This window comes from Chlorocebus sabaeus, chromosome 11 (genome assembly GCF_047675955.1).
Source record: "Chlorocebus sabaeus isolate Y175 chromosome 11, mChlSab1.0.hap1, whole genome shotgun sequence".
Lineage (NCBI taxonomy): Eukaryota > Metazoa > Chordata > Mammalia > Primates > Cercopithecidae > Chlorocebus > Chlorocebus sabaeus.
The window spans coordinates 42,379,996-42,403,019 of record NC_132914.1 but is presented as its reverse complement, the minus strand read 5'-3'; the positions used below and the strand labels follow the sequence as shown (position 1 = coordinate 42,403,019).

At 36.4% G+C, this 23,024-nt stretch overlaps 1 protein-coding gene across 1 annotated transcript in view; it reads left to right on the top strand.

The window, feature by feature from the left end:
- Positions 1 to 12,625: 12,625 nt before the first annotated feature.
- NELL2 (neural EGFL like 2) overlaps positions 12,626 to 23,024 on the top strand; it is a 351,416-nt gene continuing 341,017 nt past the window's right edge. Inside the window, exons 1-3 of the mRNA XM_073020642.1 lie at positions 12,626 to 12,797; positions 13,180 to 13,265; positions 13,737 to 13,865. Of these exons, the coding sequence (XP_072876743.1) occupies positions 13,211 to 13,265; positions 13,737 to 13,865 (184 nt within the window). The 5' untranslated portion in view covers positions 12,626 to 12,797; positions 13,180 to 13,210. The remainder of the gene's footprint in view (positions 12,798 to 13,179; positions 13,266 to 13,736; positions 13,866 to 23,024) is intronic.

Below are 23,024 nucleotides of genomic sequence, written 5' to 3'. Positions count from 1 at the left end.
AGTTCCAAGCTCATTTCTTTTTGCTATGTTGGTTTTAGAACTGTGTTTGAAGCAATACTTCTCTTATTTTACTTATTTATTTATTTTAGCATAGTTTTATCAATGATTCCACATTCATACAACATTCTTTGGTGAATACAAAGAAAGTTGACTAAAACCTAATCCCCTCCCATATTCCAAATAGGGCATCTCTTATACTTCCTATTGTGAATAAGAATATGATTTGTATGGAAAGGCACTTTTGCTATAAAATTATTTTATCATGCTTATTATTTCTTTTTATATCATACTTAATCATTCCCAGTTTGATATATTGCTTCTTAATTTTAATATTTTTTTCTTTATTTTTAGGTTTTCCAGTTTGTTGATGTACAGTTTTTCTGACAGTCTCTAATCATTCTGTGCATTTCTGTTGTCTAATTTGTTATGTCCCTCTTTTCATTTCTGATTTTATTTACTTGGGCCTTCTCTTTTTTTTTCTTAGTCCAGGTAAAGGTTTGTTAAGTAGTTTATCTTCCAAAAAAAAAAAAAAAAAAAAAAAACAAAAACTGTTCATTTGTCGCAAAATTAGAAATAAAATCCTAAAATTTATTTAGAACCATGAAAGACCTCAAATAGCTAAAGTAGTCCTTAGCCAAAAGAACATAACCAAAGGCATCACAATACCTGACTTCAAAATTTGCTACAAAGCTGTAGTAACCAAATCAGCATGATACTGGCATAGAAACAGATACATAGACCAATGGAACAAAGTAGAGTACCCAGATATAGATTCACACATTTTGAGCCAATTCATCTTCAACAAAGGTGCCAAGAACATACAATGGGGAAAAGACAGTCTTCAATGAGTGGTTCTGGGAAAACTGGGTAACTATGTGCAGAAGAATGAAACTAGACTGCTATCTCTCACCATACACAAAAATCAAATCATATCAAAATGGATTGAAGGCTTAACTCTAAGACTGAAACCATGAAACTACCAGAAGAAAACATTAGGCCAATGCTCCAAGATATTGGTCTCAGCAAAGAGTTTTTGTGTAAGACCTCAAAAGCACAGGCAACCAAAGCAAAATTAGACAAATGGGATTGCATCAAGCTAAAAATCTTCTGCACGGCAAAGGAAACAATCAACAAAATGAAAGAAACAACCCACAAAATGGGAGAAAATATTTGCAAAGTACCCATCTGACAAGGGATTAATAACCAGAATATGAGGGACTCAAACAACTCAATAGGAAAACAACAACAACAAAAACAACAATAATCCCCCAACAACACACACACACAATAATCCCCCCAAAACCCAAATAATTTGATTAAAAAATGGGCAAAAGTCTGAACAGACATTTCTCAAAAGAAGACACAAATGACCAATAGGTATATGAAAAAAAATGCTCAACATCACTAATCACCAGATAAATGCAAAATTCTGATGAGATTGGTATCTTCCCCCAGTTAAAACGGCTTTTATAAAAAAGACAGGAAATAATGGATGCTGGTGAGGATGTGGAGAAAGGGGAACCCTTGTATACTCTTGGTGGAAATGTAAATTACTACAGCCACTTTCGAGAAGAGTATGGAGGTTTCTCAAAAAACCAAAAATAAGGGCCAGATGAGGTAGCTGATGCCTGTAATCCCAGCACTTTGGGAGGCCAAGGCAGGAAGTTCGCTTAAGCCCAGGAGTTCGAGATCAGCTTGGGGAATATAGTGAAACCTCATTGCTAAAACAAATAAGCAAGCAAACAAACAAAAACTAAAAAAGAACTGCCATATGATACAGCAATTCCACTACTGTTTATTTATCCAAGAGAAAGGAAATCAATACATCAAAAAGGCATATGCACTCCCATGCTCATTCAGCACTATTCACAGTAGCCAAACTACGAAGCGAACTAAGTGTCTATCACTGGATGAATGGATAAAGAAAAGGTAGTATATGTAGGTATGTAATAATATTCAGTAAATAGGAGGTAATTATGTGAAGTAGAATCAGCCAAGCACAAAAAGATGAATATTGCATGTTGTCACTCATATATGGGAGCTAAAAAAATGGATCTCATGAAGACAGAGATTATATTGGTTCTTATCAGAGGCTGGGAAGTTTAGCAGGAAGGGGAGGATGAAGAGAAGTTGATTAATGGTACAAATATATGATTGGACACAAGAAATAAGACTTAGTGTTAACATAGATCAGTAGGGTGACTGTAGTTTACAATAATCTATTGCACATTTCAAAATAGCTAGAAGAGAATAATTTGGATGGTTCTAATATAAAGAAAACGCGAATATTTAAGATGATGGATATCCCAATACACTTATTTGATCTTTACAAATTCTATGAGTGTATTAAATTATCTCATGTACTTCAAAACTATGTACATCTATTATGCATTAATACAAAAAGTACAAAAAATAAATATTTTGCCTATTTTTTTAATTGAATTTTTTGGTCCTACTGAGTTATAAGAGTTATTTATATAATCTGACTACAAGTCCTTTAATATTTTCTCCTATTTTATAGCTTGACTTTTCATTTTCTTGATGGTATCTTTCAAAAAGCTAGAAGTTTTTAATTTTGATGAAGTATAATTTCTCAATTTTTTCTTTTAATATATGTGCATTTTGTGTTCTGCTTAAGAAATCTTTGCCTAACCCAAGTCACAAAACTTTTTTTCTAAAAGTTTTATAGTTTTAGCTTTTACATGTAAACTTATAATCCACTTTAGGTTAATTATTGTATATGATACAAGACAAGATGAGGATTCTCTGCCTTTCTTCTTTAATTCCTTCCTTCCTTCCTTCCTTCCTTTTGTCCTTCCCCTCTTCCCCTCCCTCCCTCCCTCCCTCCTTCCCTCCCCTCCCCTCCCCTCCCTCCCCTCCCCTCCCTCCCCCTTCCTTTCCCTTCTTTTCCCTTCCCTTTCTCCCTCCCCTCCCCTCCCCTCCCCTCCCTTCCCTTCCCTTCCCTTCCCTTCCCTTCCCTTCCCTTCCCTTCTTTCCTTCCTATATGGATGTTCCATTGTTCAGGCATCATTGTTCAAAAGATTACCTTTTATCCATTGAAAAATCTTGATATCTTTGTAAAAAATCAATTAAGCATCATATATATGTCTATTCCTATGCTCTTTACTTTATTCCATTAATTTCTATGCCTAGCCTTATGCTAAAACTATACTGTCTTGATTCCTATAGCTTTATAGTGTAGTATTGATGTGACACACTGTGAATCCTCTGATTTTGCTCTTTTTCAAAAAAATTTTTGGCTTTTCTGTTTTCTTTGATTTTTCCATATAAATTTAAAAATCAGCTTATTAATTGCTACAAAATAGCCTACTGGAATTAATTAATTAATTAATTTATTTATTTTGAGATGGCATCTCACTCTGTCACCCAGACTGGAGTGCAGTGGTGGGATCTCAGCTCATTGCAAACTCCGCCTCCTGGATTCACGCCATTCTTCTGCCTCAGCCTCCCGAGTAGCTGGGACTACAGGCGCCCACCACCATGCTCGGCTAATTTTTTGTATTTTTAGTAGAGATGGGGTTTCACTGTGTTAGCCAGGATGTTAGGCAGGATGGTCTCGATCTCCTGACCTCGTGATCCACCTGTCTCGGCCTCCCAAAGTGCTGGGATTACAGGCATGAGCCACTGCACCCAGCCGCCTACTGGCATTTTTATTGAGATTTTCTTGAATCTTTATATCAATATGAAGGTAATTGATATCTTAACAATGTGAAACATTTGTATCTGTGAGCATGGTGGATCTTTTTATCCTTTTAAATATTTTTTAATTTCACTCAGCAAAGCTGTATAGTTTTTTGTGTAAAATCTTACCTATATTTTATTTCTCTCCATAAGTATTTTGTGTTTTTTAATGCTGTTATAAATAATATTTTTTAAAAACTGTATTTTTAATTATTCCTTGTTAGGATATACAAATAGAATTGATTTCGGCATATTGACGTTGTATTCTGCAACCTTGCCAACGCACTTACTACTTGTAGTAGCTTTCTCACAGATGCTTTCGGATTTTTTAAAGGTAGATGACCATATCTTTTAGGGAAAACATTTATTTCTTCCTTCTCAGCGTGAATAACTTTTATTTCTTTTTCTGTTTAATTTTTAATTTTTTTTTGAGACAGAATCTTGCTTTATCTCCCAGGCTAGAGTGCAGTGGCATGATCTTGGCTTATTGCAACCTCTGTCTCTTGGGTTCAAGCAATTCTCCTGCCTCAACCTCCCAAGTAGCTGGGACTACAGGTGCTCACCACCATGCCCACCAAATTTGTGTACTTTTGGTAGAAAGGGAGTTTCACCATGTTGGCCAGACTGGTCTCAAACTCCTGACCTCAGGAGATTCACCCACTTCAGCCTCCCAAAGTGCTGGGATTACAGGTGTGATCCACCACACTCAGCCGTTTTATTTCTTTTTATTGCCTCATTGGATGGATTGAATATAATCTCCGATATAATGTTGCCTCATTAGATGTATATTTTAAATGCTCTTTGTTAGATTGAAGAAGTTCCCTTTTATTTTACTTTGCAGTGAACTATTTATTTTAATGTGACTAGGTGTTGAATTTTGTCAAATCATTTTTTTCCATCAGTTGATATAATCACATGCTTTTCCTTCTTTAGATTGTAAATGTGCTGAATTATCTTGATTGATTTTAAAATATTTAATTTACCTTGCATTTCTGGAATCAACTCCACCTTGTTGTAGTTTATTATCCTTTCTATATATTGCCAGATATAACTTAATAATATTTTGTTTAGGATTTTGTATGTTCAAAAGGTAAATTTAATGTCTATGTTCTAGTTTTATTTTCTGTTTTGTAACTGTCCATCTGGTTTTGGCTAATGTCATAAGAAGAGTTGGGAAGTGTTTCCTCTTTGTTTTCTGGAATATTTGTGTAAAATTGCTATTAATTATCCTTTAAATGTGGTGGAATTTAGTGTTGAAACTATGTAAGACTAGAGATTTTATTGATTATGAAAGAGGAATGTAGAGTTTTCCAAATAGAATTGTGGATTTGTCTACTTCTTCTTTCAGTCCTATTACTCTTTCTCTAGGTAAATGTTTCATACATTTTGATGCTTTGCTGTTAGGTGCATATATACTTAGGATTGTTATGTCTTAATTGTGAACCATTTTATTATTCTGTAATAAAGTTTGCTTTTTCTGACATTCACATATGATATTCAACTTTCTTTTGATTCATGTTTATGTAGTATATATATATTTTATATATTTTTAATCCTTTAACTTACCTCATTATATTTGAAGTAAATTTCTTTTTAACAACATATAGTGGGAATATATTTTTCAGATTCCTTCTTATGAGTTCAGTCTTTTAATTGTTATGATTAGACCACTTGCATTTAAGGCAATTATTGACTTGTTTGGATTTTGGTCTACCATTTTATTCTTTCTCTTTGTTCTTACTATTTTCTGTTCGTATCTAAACTCTTTCCTGTTTTCTTTCAAGTTATTTAAATAATCTTTAGAATTCCATTTTACCTATTATATCTCTTACCTATACCTTTATTGAATTGTAGCATTTTAAGTTGGTGCTGTAGAGAATTATAAGATACATACTTCGCTTTTTATCATCTACTTAGAGTTCATATGTTATTACTTCAATTGGAATGTGGAAACCTTATCATTGTATCAGTCCCTTTATTTCCATATCTTTACATTGTGTTTGTCCCATGTGTTAAATCTACATGTATTAAAACTCCATTAGATAATTTTAAAACATTTTCTTTCAATCATTGTGGTAGCCAGGAGAATGGAGTCCCAAAGATGTCTACACCCTAATCCCTAGAACCTGTGAATATGTTACTTTACATAGCAAAGAGACTTGAACATGTGCTTAAGGCAAAGGGTCTTCAGATAGGGAGACTATATTGGATTGTCCAGGGGGTCCTAATCTAAAAATATAAATCCTTAAAAGCAGAGGCCCTTTCTAAACTGTAGTCAGAGAACCAGAGAGAGTGTAGTGTGAGAAAGACTTAGCCTGCTGTTGCTAGATTGAAGATTGAAGGAGGGGACAAGGAGCGAAGGAATGCAGACACCCTGTAGAAGTTAAAAAATGTATAGAAATAGATTCTTCCCTAGAGTTTTCAGAGTGAAGCTTAGTCATGTCAATTATTTGATTTTAGCTTGGTAAGTCTGGTGTCAGACTTATGACCTTTGGGTTTATAAAATCATACATTTGTGGGCCAGGTTCGGTGGCTCACACCCATAATCCTAGCACTTTGGGAGGACAAGGCAGGTTGATCATTTGAGATGAGGAGTTCAAGACCAGCCTGGCCAACATTATAAAACCCTGACTCTACTAAAAATACAAAAAAAATTTTTCTGGGCATGTTGTTACATGTCTGTAGTCTCAGGTACTTGGGAGGCCGAGGCAGGAGAATTGCTTGAGCCCAGGAGGCAGAGATTGCAGTGAGTTGAGATTGCATCACTACACTATAGTCTGGGTGACAGAAGGAGACTCTGTCTCAAAATAAAAGGAAAAAAAAGTATATAGCCAGGCACGGTGGCTCACGACTGTAATCCCAGCACTTTGGGAGGCTGAGGAGGGTGGATCACCTGAGGTCAGGAGTTTGAGACCAGCCTGGCCAACATGGTGAAACCCTGTCTCTACTAAAAATACAAAACTTAGCCAGGCCTGGTGGTGCCTGCCTGTAATCCCAGCTACTTGGGAGGCTGAGGCAGGAGAATTGCTTGAACCCAGGAGGCGGAGGTTGCAGTGAGCCAAGACGGTGCCACTGCACTCCAGCCATCTCAAAAAAAAAAAAATAAATAAAAGATGTATGTGTATGTGTGTGTGTGTGTGTATGTGTATATATATGTATATGAATTTGTATTGTTTTAATCCACCAAAGTTGTGATAATTTGTTATAGCAGCAATGGAAAAATAATATAACCATCAAACATATTTTACAGTACTCAAGAATAGTATACATTTTTAACCCAAATATTTGCCATTTCTACTGTTCATTCCTGATATGCTGTTGTCTTTCTGGTATTATTTCCATTCTGCCTGAAGAACTTTCTCTAGCAATAATTTTAGAGTAGGTCTATTGGGAATCAGGTTTTAAAGATTTTCTGTATTAGAGAATGTTTTTCTTTCTTATTTATTCCTGAAGGATATTTTAACAGAGACAGAATTCTGGGATGACAAAATTCTTTGGACACTTAGAAAAAAAATTCCACTTTTTTGTGGCCTCCATGGTTTGCATTCATTCAAACTGTTTTTTCCCTATATGTAATGCCATTTTTTCTTGTTGCTTTTAGGATTTTTTTTCTCTATTGATAGTTTCCTTTTTCTATTGTTTTCAGCACTCTAGTTATGGATTCCTTTAAGTGTATCCTGTTGAAGCTTGCTGAGCTCCTTGAATCTGTAAGTTTATGTCTTTTGCCAAATTTGAGACATCTTAGGCCATTCTTTTTGAATGACAATGACAAAATGTCTGCACTCTTTCTTCTCCCCTTCTGGAATTCCGATGACATTTTCTTTTCATTTTGTCACACAGGTTACTGTGGCTATATTCATTTAAAAAATAAAGTCTTCTCCCTTTTGTTCAGATTGGGTAATTTTAATTGATCTGTCTTCAAGCTCACTAATTCTTTCCTTTATCATTTTCATTCTGCTACTGGACCCATTCTAATGAGTCTTTTAAAAAAAATTTCAGTTATTCTGTTTTCCAGCTCTAAAATTTCCACTTGATTCTTCTCTATATCTTCTATGTATTTGCTACCATTTTCTGTCTTTCATTTGTTTCTAGAGTATTTGTGTTTATTTGTTAGAGCATTTTTGTAATGGTTTCTTTAATCTTTTCTAGATAATTCCAACATCTGTATCATCTTGGCATTAGTATCTGTTGATTGTATTTTTCTCATTTAAGTTGAAGTTTTCCTAGTTCTCCATATGCCAAATAATTTTTATTATAATCTCCATATTTTAATATTATGTTATAAAACTCTGAATTTTGTTAAGTACTGTGGTGAATGTGGTGAATGTGGTGAAAATTTAAGCAGGCAATTGACCCATTTGAATTTAGACAAAAGATTTTGACCAGTCTTCCTTTTGTGTGGTTTTAAGACTTTGTAGTGTGCAACACAGAGGCCAGCCTGTGACCTGGCTGGTAATCACTGCCTGGTTGGTCTGAGTGCAGTGGTGCTTACAACTAATTGGTCACATCCAATTACAGATTTATTTGTTCATTTTCCACTCCTACTGCTTCAGTTGACTGGCCAAAAAAAACAAAAAACGAGAAACAAAAATCAAAAACAAAAACCAAAGTACTCACTGCCAGTATGGTAGTACTTCAAACTCTGATTTTCTTTCCCAGTTTGCTTGATACCATGTAATATTCAGAGTCCTCAAATACTTTATACATTCTGTCGAAGTTTGATGGCATTCAGTGGGAAAAATGGTAAAGAGTACTTAATCCATTTTACCCAGAATTGGAGCCCCATGATATTCTTTAATTCTTGAAAACTTTTACATTTTATTTGTTTAAATGTTATCTATAATACTGTATATCTCTATTCTTTCTAGTCTGTTATTCCACATCTCTAAGTAGCTGTGTGTTGGTTATTTTAACTGTAACATTCATGTTTTGTTTATGTTTTCCATTCTTTTTATCAGTCTTGGTACATTCTCAGTAATATTCTCACATCTGACTTTTTGTTTTCAATTTTTTGTCACTAATTTTTAGCACAGTTTTATTGCTACTTATTAGAGCTAATGGTGTTTAATATTGTTTTTAAATATACTTTTATTTCTAGAAGTTCTATTTGGTTTCTTTTGAGATATGCCTACTCTTTTCTCATATAATTCTATCATTTCATTATTTTTTATGTACCTTTAAAAATATCTCCAGTCATTTAAACATTCTTATTTTATGCTTTCTGTCACTTATTTTTTGATATCCTGAGTTCATGAGATACTAATTCTCTGTTTCTCTCTCTCTCTCTCTCTGTGTATGTTTCTTGACTATTTTTCATGGTCTTTTATTTCAGTGTAATAACAATAACAATGGCAATTATTATTATTGTTAGTATGATTGCACAGCAGGAATTTTTCTCTTGTGTACCAGAAGTCATAGAAAGCCACTTAAAATAAGTTTTACATTTGCTTCTTCAGAAGACCCTGAGAGTTTAATGCTACTTTTTGATTTTAGAATTTCCATACCAGTGAGGAGTGTGATTTTGGACCTTGTATCTGCAAGTGGCAAAGCTTAAGATTTGACATCTAGTATAGGTGCGTTGGTTTTCCACAAGGGCATGTGCAGCTGGAAGCATTTTGCCACTTCTTGGGCTAACATGCAGAGTTTTAAAGTTTCAAAAGTTTCTTTTTGTAGGAGATATAATTCTTCAAAGCTTACTACTCTTATCAGAAGAATCAGTAATATCATCACCTTTCGTGGCTTCCGAAATTTGTTGTTTTCAGTTCTGGTGTGGATATTAAAATCCCACTCTATTTTCTTAGCGTCCCGATAGAGTCTGAATCCCTGTGTCTCACCCTCTCCCAATTCTGGCACCAGCTATCACTTTCTCTTTCCATCTTCTGCTATATCTTTTTTTCTTCGCACCTGGGGATTTTCTTTTCTTAATTTAAAGCTTATCTGTGAGTTTAAAAATTGGACGTTTTACTTAGCTTTGAAATGTGTATATGGTAGGAAGGGATCTAAGGGTGGTTAGAGTCAAGCATGTTTACTGAACTTTACCTCATGTAGTCAGTGCTTACGTTAGTTTTCCATGGATGCTGTAACAAATTACCACAAATTTAGTGGATTAAAACAATACAAATTTATTATCTTACAGTTTGGTTGTTGAGAAGTCTAAAATAGTCTTGACTTTTTGGGTAAAAGTCAAGGTATCAGCAGGGTTGTAATCCTTTCCGGAGGCTCTAAGGAATAATCCTTTTTCTTGCCCTTTCCAATTTCTAGATGCCTCTCATATTCCTTGTCTGATAGGCCTTCTATATTTTCCCATCTTCATAGGCAGCAACAGGAAGTCGAGTTCTTCTCATATTGCATTAATCTGACCTCTGCTTCTGCCTCCTTCTTCCTCATTTAAAGGCCCTTGTGATTATATTGGGCATACCCAGATAATCTGAAATAATCTTCCTATTTTAAGGTTACCTGATTAACAATCTTAATTCTATCTGCAACCTTAAATCCCCTTTGCCATGTGAGGTAACATTCACAGGTTCCAGGGATTAGTACCTGGAAAAGATTATTTCTTAAGGGGGAGGGCATTGGAGTATTATTATGCCTACAACAATGATTGCAAACAAAATTTTAACATTGTCTAAAAGGAGTTTGGGTGGATGTGCATATAATACATAAGACAACTACAACCTAAAGAGTTGAGGATAAAGGGATTGATGTGGTAGTAAAGCTTCTATATTCCAACTGAAGTGGTAACATATGGACTCTAGGTAGAAGGCGAAAAGTTAAGTATGTGTATTGTATTCCCTAGATTACCAATTTTAAATGCTTCACAAAGAGATATAGTCAAAAAACACACAGATAAAATGGAAGACTGAAAATACTGGCATTCCATAGATAGAGACCAAGAATTCAACAGGACAGCCCCAACAAAGAATTATCCAGCCCCAAAATGTTAGTAGTTATAATGTTGAAAACTCCTGCCCAGGTTGAGAAACTCTGCCCTAGCTAATACAATGATTCACCTTTACTATGGGTTTCTAAGACTTACACCTTATTTTTAGAGAAACGACCCTTCACCCCTCCCCATACTCATATTTTAATGATTTCCATAGTATTTAATTAGGTCAAATAATTACAGTAGCAGGTTCAACTAGAATTATTTTGGGCACCAAATACCACTGTTCTGGAGGGAGCCTCAGTGTGCATTGTACAGGAGATAAGCCCATTAACCACCAGCTTTCAGCCTATCATGGATGAGAGTCAGAGAAACTGGAGAGTATCCCTACTTTCATGAGTTGGTTGAATACAGGTTGGTTAGGAGGACTTTTACATGAAAATACATGTGCGTATGTATATATATGTTTTATTCTTTTCTCTAACAATGACATGTAAATGATACATTATTTAAAATTTATTTTGTGTAACTTTTGTAGATACTTATTACAATTTAATATTTTAGATGCACTGCAGTAGAAAGGTCTTTAATTCTCTGACGATTAATTTCTTTTCATTGATTAATTAAATTGTATTATTTATTTGGCATAGTTTTTAAAATTTGGGAAGTTGCATATGACAATAGTTTATCACTTGTAAGTACTGAAATATTTCTCAAACTTTACGAAGTTACAAATAGAATTAAATGGGAAATTCGATAAGAGAGAATTAAAAATTAATTTAAAAGACCTCCCAAATTCTGAATCTTTTCTCTTAAAAATTCTAACGGCAGAACTAAAAATACCCCTTTCCCTATAGTATAACATAGTATATGTATTCCACTATGTGATAATATCTGTATCTATATATCTATAGATAAAACGTATATTATACTGCTGCCTTGCAGGGGGCTCAGACTACCCAGTAGGTATTTTGGTAACTGTAGCTGTATAGTGTTCAGTTGGAGAATTCAGTACCCACATATTTGCATGGAAGTTTAAGAAACTCAATTGATCATTGTACAGATTAATACTATAATGGGTTTTGAAACTCTTAGCTTTTCCAAAATGAAAGTGGAATGTCATTCCTCAAAATTTACCTAAAAATTTTAGGGATATGTTAAAAAAATATTATGTGCCATCGATCTTGAACATACATGTCTGCTGAAAAATGGATCTCAAATTCCACCACTGTTATGGTCCCGGGCATATATGGTGAAGGGCAGGTAGCGCCTGCATGAGTGTGGTCAACAGTGGGATGGCTCTTCTCTCTCGCCTGGGCTCCTTCTCCTCCCTCTGCTTATTTATGTATTTATGTATTTATTTATCTCTCTCTCTATCCATCTCCTCTATGTATATTTTGGCGTGAACGGACGCCCTGGCTCAGTTCCCCTTGCCTTCTGCTGTATGCTGGTCCCCATAGAGTCCAGGTCTCCACGCTGTATTTGGCAGGGGGCGCGCGAGGTCCCGGAGCTGTGCAGCACCTCCTGGCCAAGTTCTCCTCTGCGCTCTCCGAGCCGGGGAAGCTCTCTAGCGCTCCGCCCCGGGCAGGGAACCTCTCCACCAGGACTCCCGAGGCTTCCCAGACTCGCCATCCGTCTCCACCAGTCTCTATCTACTTTGCCCAGCTCCACCTCGGCAGTGGAGCGTGTTTTGGTGGCCTTCCTCCGCACGCCCTGGAGGGGGAGTGCCCTGCACCCGGGTTGGTGGGGGGGAGCTTCGGAGCTCAGTGCATGAATGCACGTGGGCTTCCCTCCTTTGCCTAAAGGGCGGGCGAGCGCTTCTTGCTCCAGCCTTGCCTCCTGCAGCTGGGTGGTCTTTTTTCTCTCCTGTCTTTCAAGACACGCGCCCGAAATCGAGGGGTGAGAGAAAAGACCGCCCATCAACTTAGCACCTTGGAATCAGATATTTCAATCCCGAAAGGAGGTTGGCATTGCCCGGGTCATCGAGAGAGGGAGGGAGAAGAGCTGAGGCTGCAACGGCTCCTGGGCTCGCTAGACCGGGTTTGGCATCTAGGAGACCGTGCGGGAGACCGAAGCTGAGCACCGGCCTCGCCCTCGGCGGCCCCTCCCTCCTTCTCACCCCGCCTCCCCCGGCCCGCCCCTCCCTCCCCGGAGGAGCAGTCTCTCCGCGCTTCTCCGGGAGCTCTCTCCATTGTCTCTGCCTTTACAACAGGTTCGGGCGGCGGGGAAGACGGGCGGGTGCCGGGCCGCCCCAACCCGGGCTTTCTTGGGGCCGCCCCCCTTCTACCGGGTGTGCGAATCTTTGGCTGCTTTTATTCGGCTCGGGAGCTAATTCCCCGGCAGAGTCGCGCCGGGGCGAGTCCGACCCCTCCCTCCCGGCCCCCTCCTGGCCGCGCCGCCGCCTCGGCTCTGCGTGTGGGAATGATGTGCGCATTGGAGGGTCTAAGTTCTTCACGCGCCTGGGGAGGCCTCCCTTTTCTTTCTTAGGCAACCAAAGCGTATTAATCCTACTAATCAGTAAATTCGAGGCAGCAGCAGGAGAGACAAACGCTTGATTCCAAGAACCTCTTCGATTTTTATTTTTATTTTTAAAGAGGGAGACGATGGACTGAGCTGATCCGCACCATGGAGTCTTGGGTCTTACTGAGAACATTCTGTTTGATCTTCGGTCTCGGAGCAGGTGAGTGGCCGCAGAGCTGGGACTGGGGAAAGAGATGGCTCCCGCCTCGGGGCAGCATGGTCTGGTTGGGGAAGCCTCGCTTTTTCCGGACCCAAAGTAGGTCTGGAGTGGGAAGCTTGAAGTAGGGGAGCGGGTTTGGATTTGGGTTTTTTTTTTTTTTTTTTTCTGTGCTTGCCTTGGAGACCGCGAGGCGGGTCACGTCCCTAGTCCAGGGTCGGAGGGCTGAGGGGGAACTTTGCAGAGAGAGGGATTTAAAGTAGGTCATGGAAACGGGACTGAGTGCTCCGCTATTTAAAGCCTGGCTGCTGCTGATCTCAGGTAAGGTTCTCGGTGGAGGAGGAGGCAGTCGCCTCTCATCTTCAGTTCCCAATATTGTCGCGAAGACGCGGTTCTTTGCTGCCCTGGAGGAAGAGACTTGCATTTTGATGGAGCTTTTCCTTTTTTTCTCTCCCCTCTCATACCCCTCACCAGTTTGGGGGCTTGGTGTGGACCCTTCACTACAGATTGACGTCCTATCAGAGTTAGAACTTGGGGAGTCCACGACCGGAGTGCACCAGGTCCCGGGGCTGCATAATGGGACGAAAGCCTTTCTCTTTCAAGGTATGCCCGGCATGCTGCATCCCCACTGTGATTTCAGTTCCGATAACCCCGGCAGGAGTTGTCCTCGCCGTTCGCCCCAACTTTGTATTGCCTCATGGATGACAGTACCTTAGCTGAGGTGTAGAGGGGCCAATGTGAGACACATAGCCCTATCTCTTTTAAGTGTTTTTTCTCTCCTGCCGCACCCTTCTCCTCCTTACTTTGTACTCTTGCCAGTTCTAATGGGTAGTCCCTTAATTACCCAGCAGAAACTCCTATGGCAGATGGTTGATTTTAGAATCTGGGGAACAATGAATTATAACACAAACGCCTCGTTTGGGTGAAACTGATTTAGGTAGGAAACAGGATAGCTTAATCTTAGTTAAGACACTGATCTCTGAAAGTTTCAGGTACAATGGTGCCCTGCTTGAAGGAATTGTTTTATGGGGGTAGCTTTCTGGAAAAATGAATGCCTCTGAATATTTTTACCTACTTTATATCACAGTCACACTATATTTGAGGCAAGATTTATCATTGAAAGACCCTCATTCTTCCTTCATCCACCAGTAACAAGAGAAAGGGAATAATAGTCTCAAAAGTATTTTGGAAAGATTTCAACTAAATGTTAATCTAGAAGTGTATCATGTATTATCATTAATTGTGTACCTAGGATTTTACAACTTTTTTTTTTTGAAGTCAATGGATATTGGCTGGGTACAAATGTCTGCATCTCAAATTATATTTAAATGTGTTGTGCAGTCAGAAGCAAATTCCAATGCAACAAACCTTCAACTTTGATTAGAGCTTCTGAGGATTGCTTGTTTGTGGAAAGTTGCCATAGTAAGAGCTTCTAAAAGATGGCTAAACGTGTACAGACAGACTAGATTCACATATAGTGAAGAATACATGAAGGCAAAAGAGAAATGGAGTTTGGTTTAACATATCTGATGGACTAAAGCTTCCTGCCCTACCTGACCCAGATTTTGTTGTTGTTGTTATTTTGGTGCCATGGCTTTGAAAGTGCAATTCATAATTACTAAAGAGTTGGATATGCAAAAGGAAACCACTTCAGAAAATATGCTACCAAGAAATAGAAATAAAATAAAACTTGAATGTTTCTGTAGTGGTGTTGTTGCCTGATATAGCCAGTATGTGTCACCATGGACACTAACACCAAAGACTAGAGTTGGGAAAGAGGAAATTCACATGTGTTACATTTACTTAAAACAAGTTTGCTCTTATAAAAAATTAAAATGCAATTTTCTGGCTTAAAAATTATTGTTTAAATTTTCTGTTTAATTAATTTTTTATTGTAACAAATATTTATGGTAATGTTTTATTCACTTAAAGGTCTTTTATGGAGGGTAGGGCTTGGATATTGAATCCTTTAAAAACAATGACCAAATCTAATAAAGAAGATAAGGCTACACTGTCAGCAAAATTTCACATAGTTGAATAGACATGTCAGTAGGGTTAACCTTCTGGTTTGTTTTGTTTTGTTTTGTATTGTTTTGTTTTTATCTCTGATTTTTAATCCTTGTGAACTGAAAACAAAGTTATTTCAGGACTGCCAATTTGAGTAGCTGGAAAGCTTTATAGAATCTAAAGCTCGTAATAAACAAACGGTATTGTAGTGCTCTTAAAATTTACAAAGGTCCTTTAAATTTTATTAGTATTCTACCTAGTTTCCTCTGTAGAGTGTCTGATCTGTCACAAACAGAAACCTTCAGGACTGTGCATTTTATATTCTGATGCTAGAAAATTAAACAATTTTTAGGAAATAGTCTCAGGAATCGATAACCTTTCCTAGTTAATTAAAAATGTTTAGTTATTCATTTTTATTTAAATTGTCAAATTATTCAAGGCATTGTGTTCAAAATACATAAGGCACATAAAATGTTTTCTTTGAATTGTCCATAGTAACTAGATATCCATGTACATTGATGAATTGGTTGTTTTTGCTTCCTGATTGATGCCAAGCTCAATATTTAGACACAGTAAATGCCTAACAAATATGGTTTATGAGATTTGAAGGTGTAAAATTTCATTTTCTGCCAAATTATGAACTTTAATATAACCGATCAATCAACAAGTATTTCCTGCATGTAATGTTCTCAGTAGGCATATATTACTGATGTATTGATTATGCTGTTGTGATTTCTTTTATTCTAAGATTTGGATTATGAAATTGACAAAAGGTGGCCCTTTGGCCATGCATAGAATTTCGCATTACCTTGGAAAGGTCTTTGCTAATAGCATTTGGAAACTTGTTAGGAAGTCAGTTCTGAGTCTTGCAGCTTCATTGAGATTTCCTTTGACTTTAGAGAGAAAAAAATATTCAGATTCTGAAGATTTTATAGATTCTATTTACAGTGAGTTGAGGGTGCTGCAGATATTTTGTACATTGTATGCATATACACTATACACAGTCATAGCAGGAATAGTAACAAATTACAAAATCTGTGAGATGCTCTCAGGTTTCATATGAACTTATCATATAAGTTTCTTTGTGCTATCAGATATGTTCTAAATAGATGGAAGGGGTTTTGAACCATCACATTTTTTCCCGCGGTAACATAACCATCTTCTTCTGTCTTTTAACTTTAAAATAAAGAAATCTCAACATATACTTTCCCAATGATTTTTGCTCATTTAATATTGCTTTTCTTTGTGCCAGTTTTTCTCCTTAGTGAATTTTGAGATGCACGCAATTCAATACTTTTTGGAACAATACATTTATTATTATCTATACCTAATAAAAAAATGGAAATATATTTTAAAGTCATATATTTTAAAAATAATAATAGCAACTATAGTATCACTAAAATGGTTTTGTTGTTGTTGAAATTTGATTTATAGTTGCTTTGGTAATTCAAATAATAAGATGCTAAATTAGATTACACCTTAATAAATATGGCTTTTGATCTTTGCCAATTATAATAATTTTCAAAAAAGGAGTTCAGGCAATATTCTAGTCATTTCTAGCTATAATCTGACTCGCAGCCACAAAAATACACTTATCATGCTTTTAAAAATTAGAGGAGTGAATGTTAACACTAAAAACACCTATGAAAAGTTATAAAGGGTTCTACCTTCTAAAATCTAGGAAGTAGTTCCCAAGAATAATCATAATGTTTTTTTCCTCTCTGTACATGAGAGATCAGGAATAAGAGTATAAAGAAGCACCATTTGAGGACTTTCCAGCAATGTTAGCATGATTTTTAGATCTTTGATTTTAATAATTAATCTGGCCAGGTTTCCAAGGTAGATAATTTCCTCTGTTGGTTTAATACAATTTCTTCTGAAGTGTTCACAGATTTTATAATCTCATTAATCCACAGAAGAGAAGTAGATAAGATCAAATCATTTTTTTTTACAAGTTAGTAAATTGAAAATAAGCTTAGTAGTTATTTGTAAAGAACTTTGAGGTTTTAAAGGGAAAAAAAGGTCGTATGTCTCCTCTTATGCCATGAATAAGAATGAAATAGGCATTTGGTAGCAGCAGAATGAAATAGGCATTTGGTAGTAGACCATGGACTTTAGCAGGCAAAGATAACTGCATTGAGGAGATCGGGGTGGCACTAATTTGTCTTCAGTATGTTGGTGGGTGAGCATCTGTGCACTTTGAAGTGATGGCTATTGGTGCCCAAATAGAGTGGAATAACACAGTGATTAAGAGATGCACGTGGAAACAAGATATACTGATATAGAATTTCATTAGTTGTTTTACTGTGGTGAAGTTCCTTAATTTCTCTAAGCTTCAGTACCCTGAATTATAGAGTGATTATTGTTACAACGATTAAGCGAGTTACGTTCATTCAATCAAATAAGTTATTGTTGTGAAACTAGCATACTGCTAGGTGTTAGGCACACAACAAATGAAGAAGTTGGAACTTAACTTTGACTTCATAGTGTCTTAAAAATAGCGATTGAACAATTACATAGTTACTGACCTAATCATCATTAAGATAAATTATATGAAGAAAAACTGAAGATATAATGAGAATCTTTATTTTAGTTATGGGAGTCTCTGGCTCAGGGAAACCATCTTTGAAGAATAGTCATTCAAGCTTATAGTTGAAGGATATGTAAGAGTAGTCTGGAGGAGAGAAGCTATGGGGATAGGTAAAGGGACTAGTGTGGGAGCAAGGTTCTGAGTATGGAATGAGCGTGCATTTTAGAAAATGGAGGAAGTCTAGAGAAGTAGAAACATAGGACATGTGATATGAAATAAAGCATATGAGGAAAGCAGGGGCCAGGTTACATGGTATGCTATATTAATAGAGTAGAATTGAAAATTTATCATTATGTAAAGATATATTATGGTGGGCAGAATAATGGTCCTGTGTAGATGTTAATGTCTTAATTCTTGGAACCAAAGAATCGGTTACGTTATATGGCAAGGGGAAGTTAAGATTGCTCATCAGCTGAATTTAAGATTAGGAGGCTATCATAGATTATCTGGGTGAGCCCTGTGTAATCAGAATAATCTTTTAAAATGCAGAGAAGGAAGCAGAAGAGTCAATGTAGAGTGATGTGATATGAGAAAAACTAGTCTGGCCACTGGTGGCTTTAAAGGTGATAGTGGGCCACAAGCCAAGGACTGCAGGCCGTCTTTAAAAGCTGAAAAAGGCAAGAAAATGAATTTTCTCTTAGAGCCTCCAGAAGGAATGTAGTGCTACTGATACCTTGATTTTAGAGCAATGAGACTCATTTTGAACTTCTGATCTCCAGAACTGTGCAATAATAGATTCGTGTTGATTTAAGTCACTAAGTTTGTGGTGATTTGTTTGAGCAGTAATAGGAAACTCATACAAATTTTGGTTCATGAAAGTGGAGTGTTGGTGTAAGAAATACCTAAAAAATATGGAAGTGGCTTTGGAATTCGGCAATGGGCAGATGTTGGATGAATTTTGAGGAGCATGATAGAAAAAGCCTGGATTGCCTTAAATAGACTTTCAGTAGAAATATGGATATTGGTGACTCTACTATTGAGGACTGAGAAGAAAGTGAAGAGCATGGTAGAGAGAAAATCTAAATCACCTCTGAGTATTTCTAAATCATCAAAAGGAGAGCATTGGTGAGGTATAGACATTAAAGGAACTGCCATTGAGGGTTCAGATGGAAATAAGGAATTTTTATTATAAACTGGAGGAAAGGGGACCCTTCTCATATAGGGGCAGAAAACTTAGCTGAATTGTACCCTGTGGTTATGTGGAAATCAAAACTTGTAAACGATGAACTTAGATTTTAGCTAAGGTGATTTTTAAGCAACAAAAGTGTTGAAGGTGCACTCTGGCTTTTTCTTGATGTTTGTAGTAACGTGAGAGGAGAGAGAGAGATTTAAGGAATAATTGTTAAGCAAAACATATTCATAACTTGATATTTGAGAAATTATCAACCTATTCAGATTCCAAAACATGTTAAAATAGGATATTCACTGTCAGGAATACCTGGTCTGAAAAGAAAGCCAAGGATGTGACTAGAAAATATTTTGCTAGTGCCTCAGAAATATCAAAAGGTCAGAGTATTCAGTTACATTGAGGGCTCTTTGAAGAATATATGACTCACAGATCCCCTCAACCATTTCAGAAGAGGTCACAAATAGGGATGGAATTATTCAAGAAATATCTATGGAGGAGCCTTTTTTGTTTAATGGAGTGAATCTCCATGACGTACATGGGAGATCTGCAAGGTTCTTAAGAGTATTATGCCAGTAAAATTGCTGCTGGTGTGGCCTGAAAGAATCAGTGAGAGAATAAAGTGAAAGAAGGTGTTGGATCCCCAAAATTCTACAGGCAAAAAACAGGCTAACTTGGCTGTAAACATCTTTCTATGAAGCTATCTTTCATGAAAAAAGAAGTTTAATTCAAAGGGCAGAACTCAGAGCCCAGAGCATGGAGCTGACTCCAAAGGGTGGAGCCAATAATTACAGAAGCTTATTTCTAGACCTTGAAACCAAGTGGTGTTTGCCTGACTGGATTTTAAAATTGCTTGGGTATGGCAACTGGTTTTTTTTGTTTCTTTCTTCCATTTTCTCCCTTTTTGAATGAGAATATTTAGAACTATCACCTTTATCTGCCTTACCATTGTATTTTTGGGAGCAGATAGCATGTTTCAAGGTGTGCCTCAGAATGGATTATATGCAATGCCTTTCTTATACCTGTTTTAGATGTTTTGGATGGTGAGTTTTGAGACTTTTGTTTTTGTTTTATGTTTTTATCACTTCACATTTAATTATTTTTAAATTGACAAAATTGTATACATTTATTGTGTACAACACAATGTTTTGAAATATGCATTGTGGAATGGCTAAATTGAGCTAATTAACATATTCATTACCTCATGTAGTTATAATTTTTTGTGGTGAGAACACTTAAAATCTGTTTGAAATTTTAAAGAATACAACGTATTATTATTATAGTCATTATGTTGTACCATAGACCTCTTGAACATATTGTGCCATCTAATTGAATTTTGGTATCCTTTGGTTAACATCTCCCCAACAACTACCTCCCATCCCGAGACCCTAGTAACCACTATTCTACTTTCTGCTCCTATAAGTTCAACTTTTTAAGATCCCACATATAAGTGAGATCATGTGGTATTTTCTTTCTGTGACAGGTTTATTTCACTTTACATAATGTCTTCCAGGTTGATCCACGTTGTCTCAAATAACAGGATTTTCTTCTTTGACGTGGAATAGTATTCCATTGTGTGTGTGTGTGTGTATATATATATACACAAACACAAAAACACATACATACCAGATTTTCTTTATGCATTCATTTGCATTCTTATGTTTTTTGCAGCATTATTCATAATGGCCAAGATGTGAGATCAACCTAATTAATGGTCACCAATGGATGAATGAATAAAGAAAAATGTCATTGGAATTTCAGTAAGGGTTGCAGTAAATCTGTAGATCATTTTGGATAGTGTGGACATTTTAACAATATTAATTCTTTGAATCCATGACCAAAGGATATCTTTTCATTTATTTGTATCTTCTTCATTTCTTTCATCAGTGTTTTATAGTTTCAGTGTACAGATCTTTCACCTTCTTGATTAAATTTATATGTAAGCATTTTATTTTTTTCATAGCCATTGTAAATGAGATTGTTTTCATGATTTCTTTTTCAGGTAGTTCTTTTTTTTTTCTTTTCTTTTTTTTTTTTAAGATGGAGTCTCACTCTTTCACCTAGGCTGGAGTGCAGTGGTGCAGTCTAGGCTCACTGCAACCTATGCCTCCTGGATTCAAATTATTCTCCTGCATCAGCCTCCCAAGTAGCTGGGATTACAGGTACCTGTCACCACACCTGGCTAATTTTTGTATTTTCAGTAGAGACAGGGTTTCGCCATGTTGGCCAGGCCAGTCTCGATCTCCTCACCTCGAGTGATCCAACCGCCTCAGGCTCACAAAATGCTCGGATTACAGTTGTGAGCCACCGTACCTGACCAGTTTATTGTTAATATATAGAAACACTACTTTTTGTTTGTATATTGATTTTGTATCCTGAAACTATACTGAAATCATTTACTAGTTCTGACATTTTTTTGGTGGCATCTTCAGGATTTTCTAGATATAAGATGATGTCAAATGCAAATAGGGATAAATTAAGTGGCAAGATTGGGCATCCTTGTCTTTTTCCTTATTTTAGAGGAAAAGCTTCAACTTTTTACTGTTGAGTATAATGTTAGCTGTAGTTTTGTTATATCTGAGCTTTATTGTGTCAAGATACATTTCTTCTATACATTTATTGAGAGTTTTTATCATGAAATGATGTTGAATTTTGTCAAACGTTTTTCTGCAAATATTGAAATGATCATGTGGATTTTGTCCTTTATTCTTTTAATTTAGTGTATTACATTTATAGATTTGTGTATGTTGAGTCATTCTTGCATGCTTGGGATAAATCCTACTTGATCATGGTGAATGATACTTTTAATGTGCTGTTGAGTTTGGTTTGCCAGTATTTTGTTGAGGATTATTGCATCTCTGTTCATCAGCAATATTGTCCTGTAATTTTCTTGTAGTATCCTTGTTTGGCTTTGGTGTCATAGTAATGCTGGCCTTATAAGATAAATTTGGAATTTATTCTCTCTTCTTCATTTTTTTTTGGAAGAGTTTGAGAAGGATTGGTATTAGTTATTTAAATAGAGTTTAGCAGTGAAACCATCAGACCTTGGACTTTTCTTTGATGAAGGACTTTTTATTATTGATTCAATTTCCTTACAAGTTATTTGTCTGTTCAGATTTTTCATTTTTTTCATGATTTAGTCTTGGTAGGTTGTGTGTGTCTAGGAATGTATTAAGTTTTGGTATGTTGTGTCAATTCTTATTTGTTTCAAGATGTCTTCTAATTTCCCTAATTTCCCCTTCCCTTATAATTTCCCTTTTAATTTCTTTTTTGACCAATTGGTTGTTACTGATTTCTACTTTCATACCTATGTTAATCTCTTCTGGCTACTACAACGAAGTCTCTTAGATTGGGTAATTTTTTTATTTCTCACAATTCTGGAGGCTAAGAAGTCCAAGATCAAGGTGCCAGCAGATTTGGTGTCTGGTGATGGCCATTCCTCATAGATTGCACCTTCTTTGTGTCTTCACATGGTGGGAGGGATGAATGCTGTATCTTCACATGGCAGAAGGGCAAGAGGCTCTAGGGTGCTTCCTTCAATCTCTTTCATGAGAGCATTAATCTCATTCATGAAAGTGGATCAGTCATGACTTTCCAAAAGGCCCCACCTCTTAATAATATCACATTATGTATTAGGTTCCAACATTTGAATCTCGGAAGGGCATATACACTTAAACCATGGCAATACCATTGTGGTTAGAAAAGGTACATGATATGGTTTCATTATTTTTAAATTTGTTAAAACTTTTTTAATGGTCTAACATATGATGTATCCTGGAGTGTGTTCCATGTGTGCTAGAGAAAGAATGACTATGCTGCTGCTATTGGATGAAATATTCTTTATATGTCTGTTAGATCCATTTGATCTAAAGTGTAGTTTAAATTAAATGTTTCCTTATTGATTTTCTGTCTGGATGATCTGTTCATTGCTGAAAGTAGAGTATTAAAGTTCCCTATTGCTATTGTATTGTATTGCATTCTGTCTGTTCTTTTAGATATGTTAATATTTGCTTTATATATTTAGGTGCACTGATGTAAA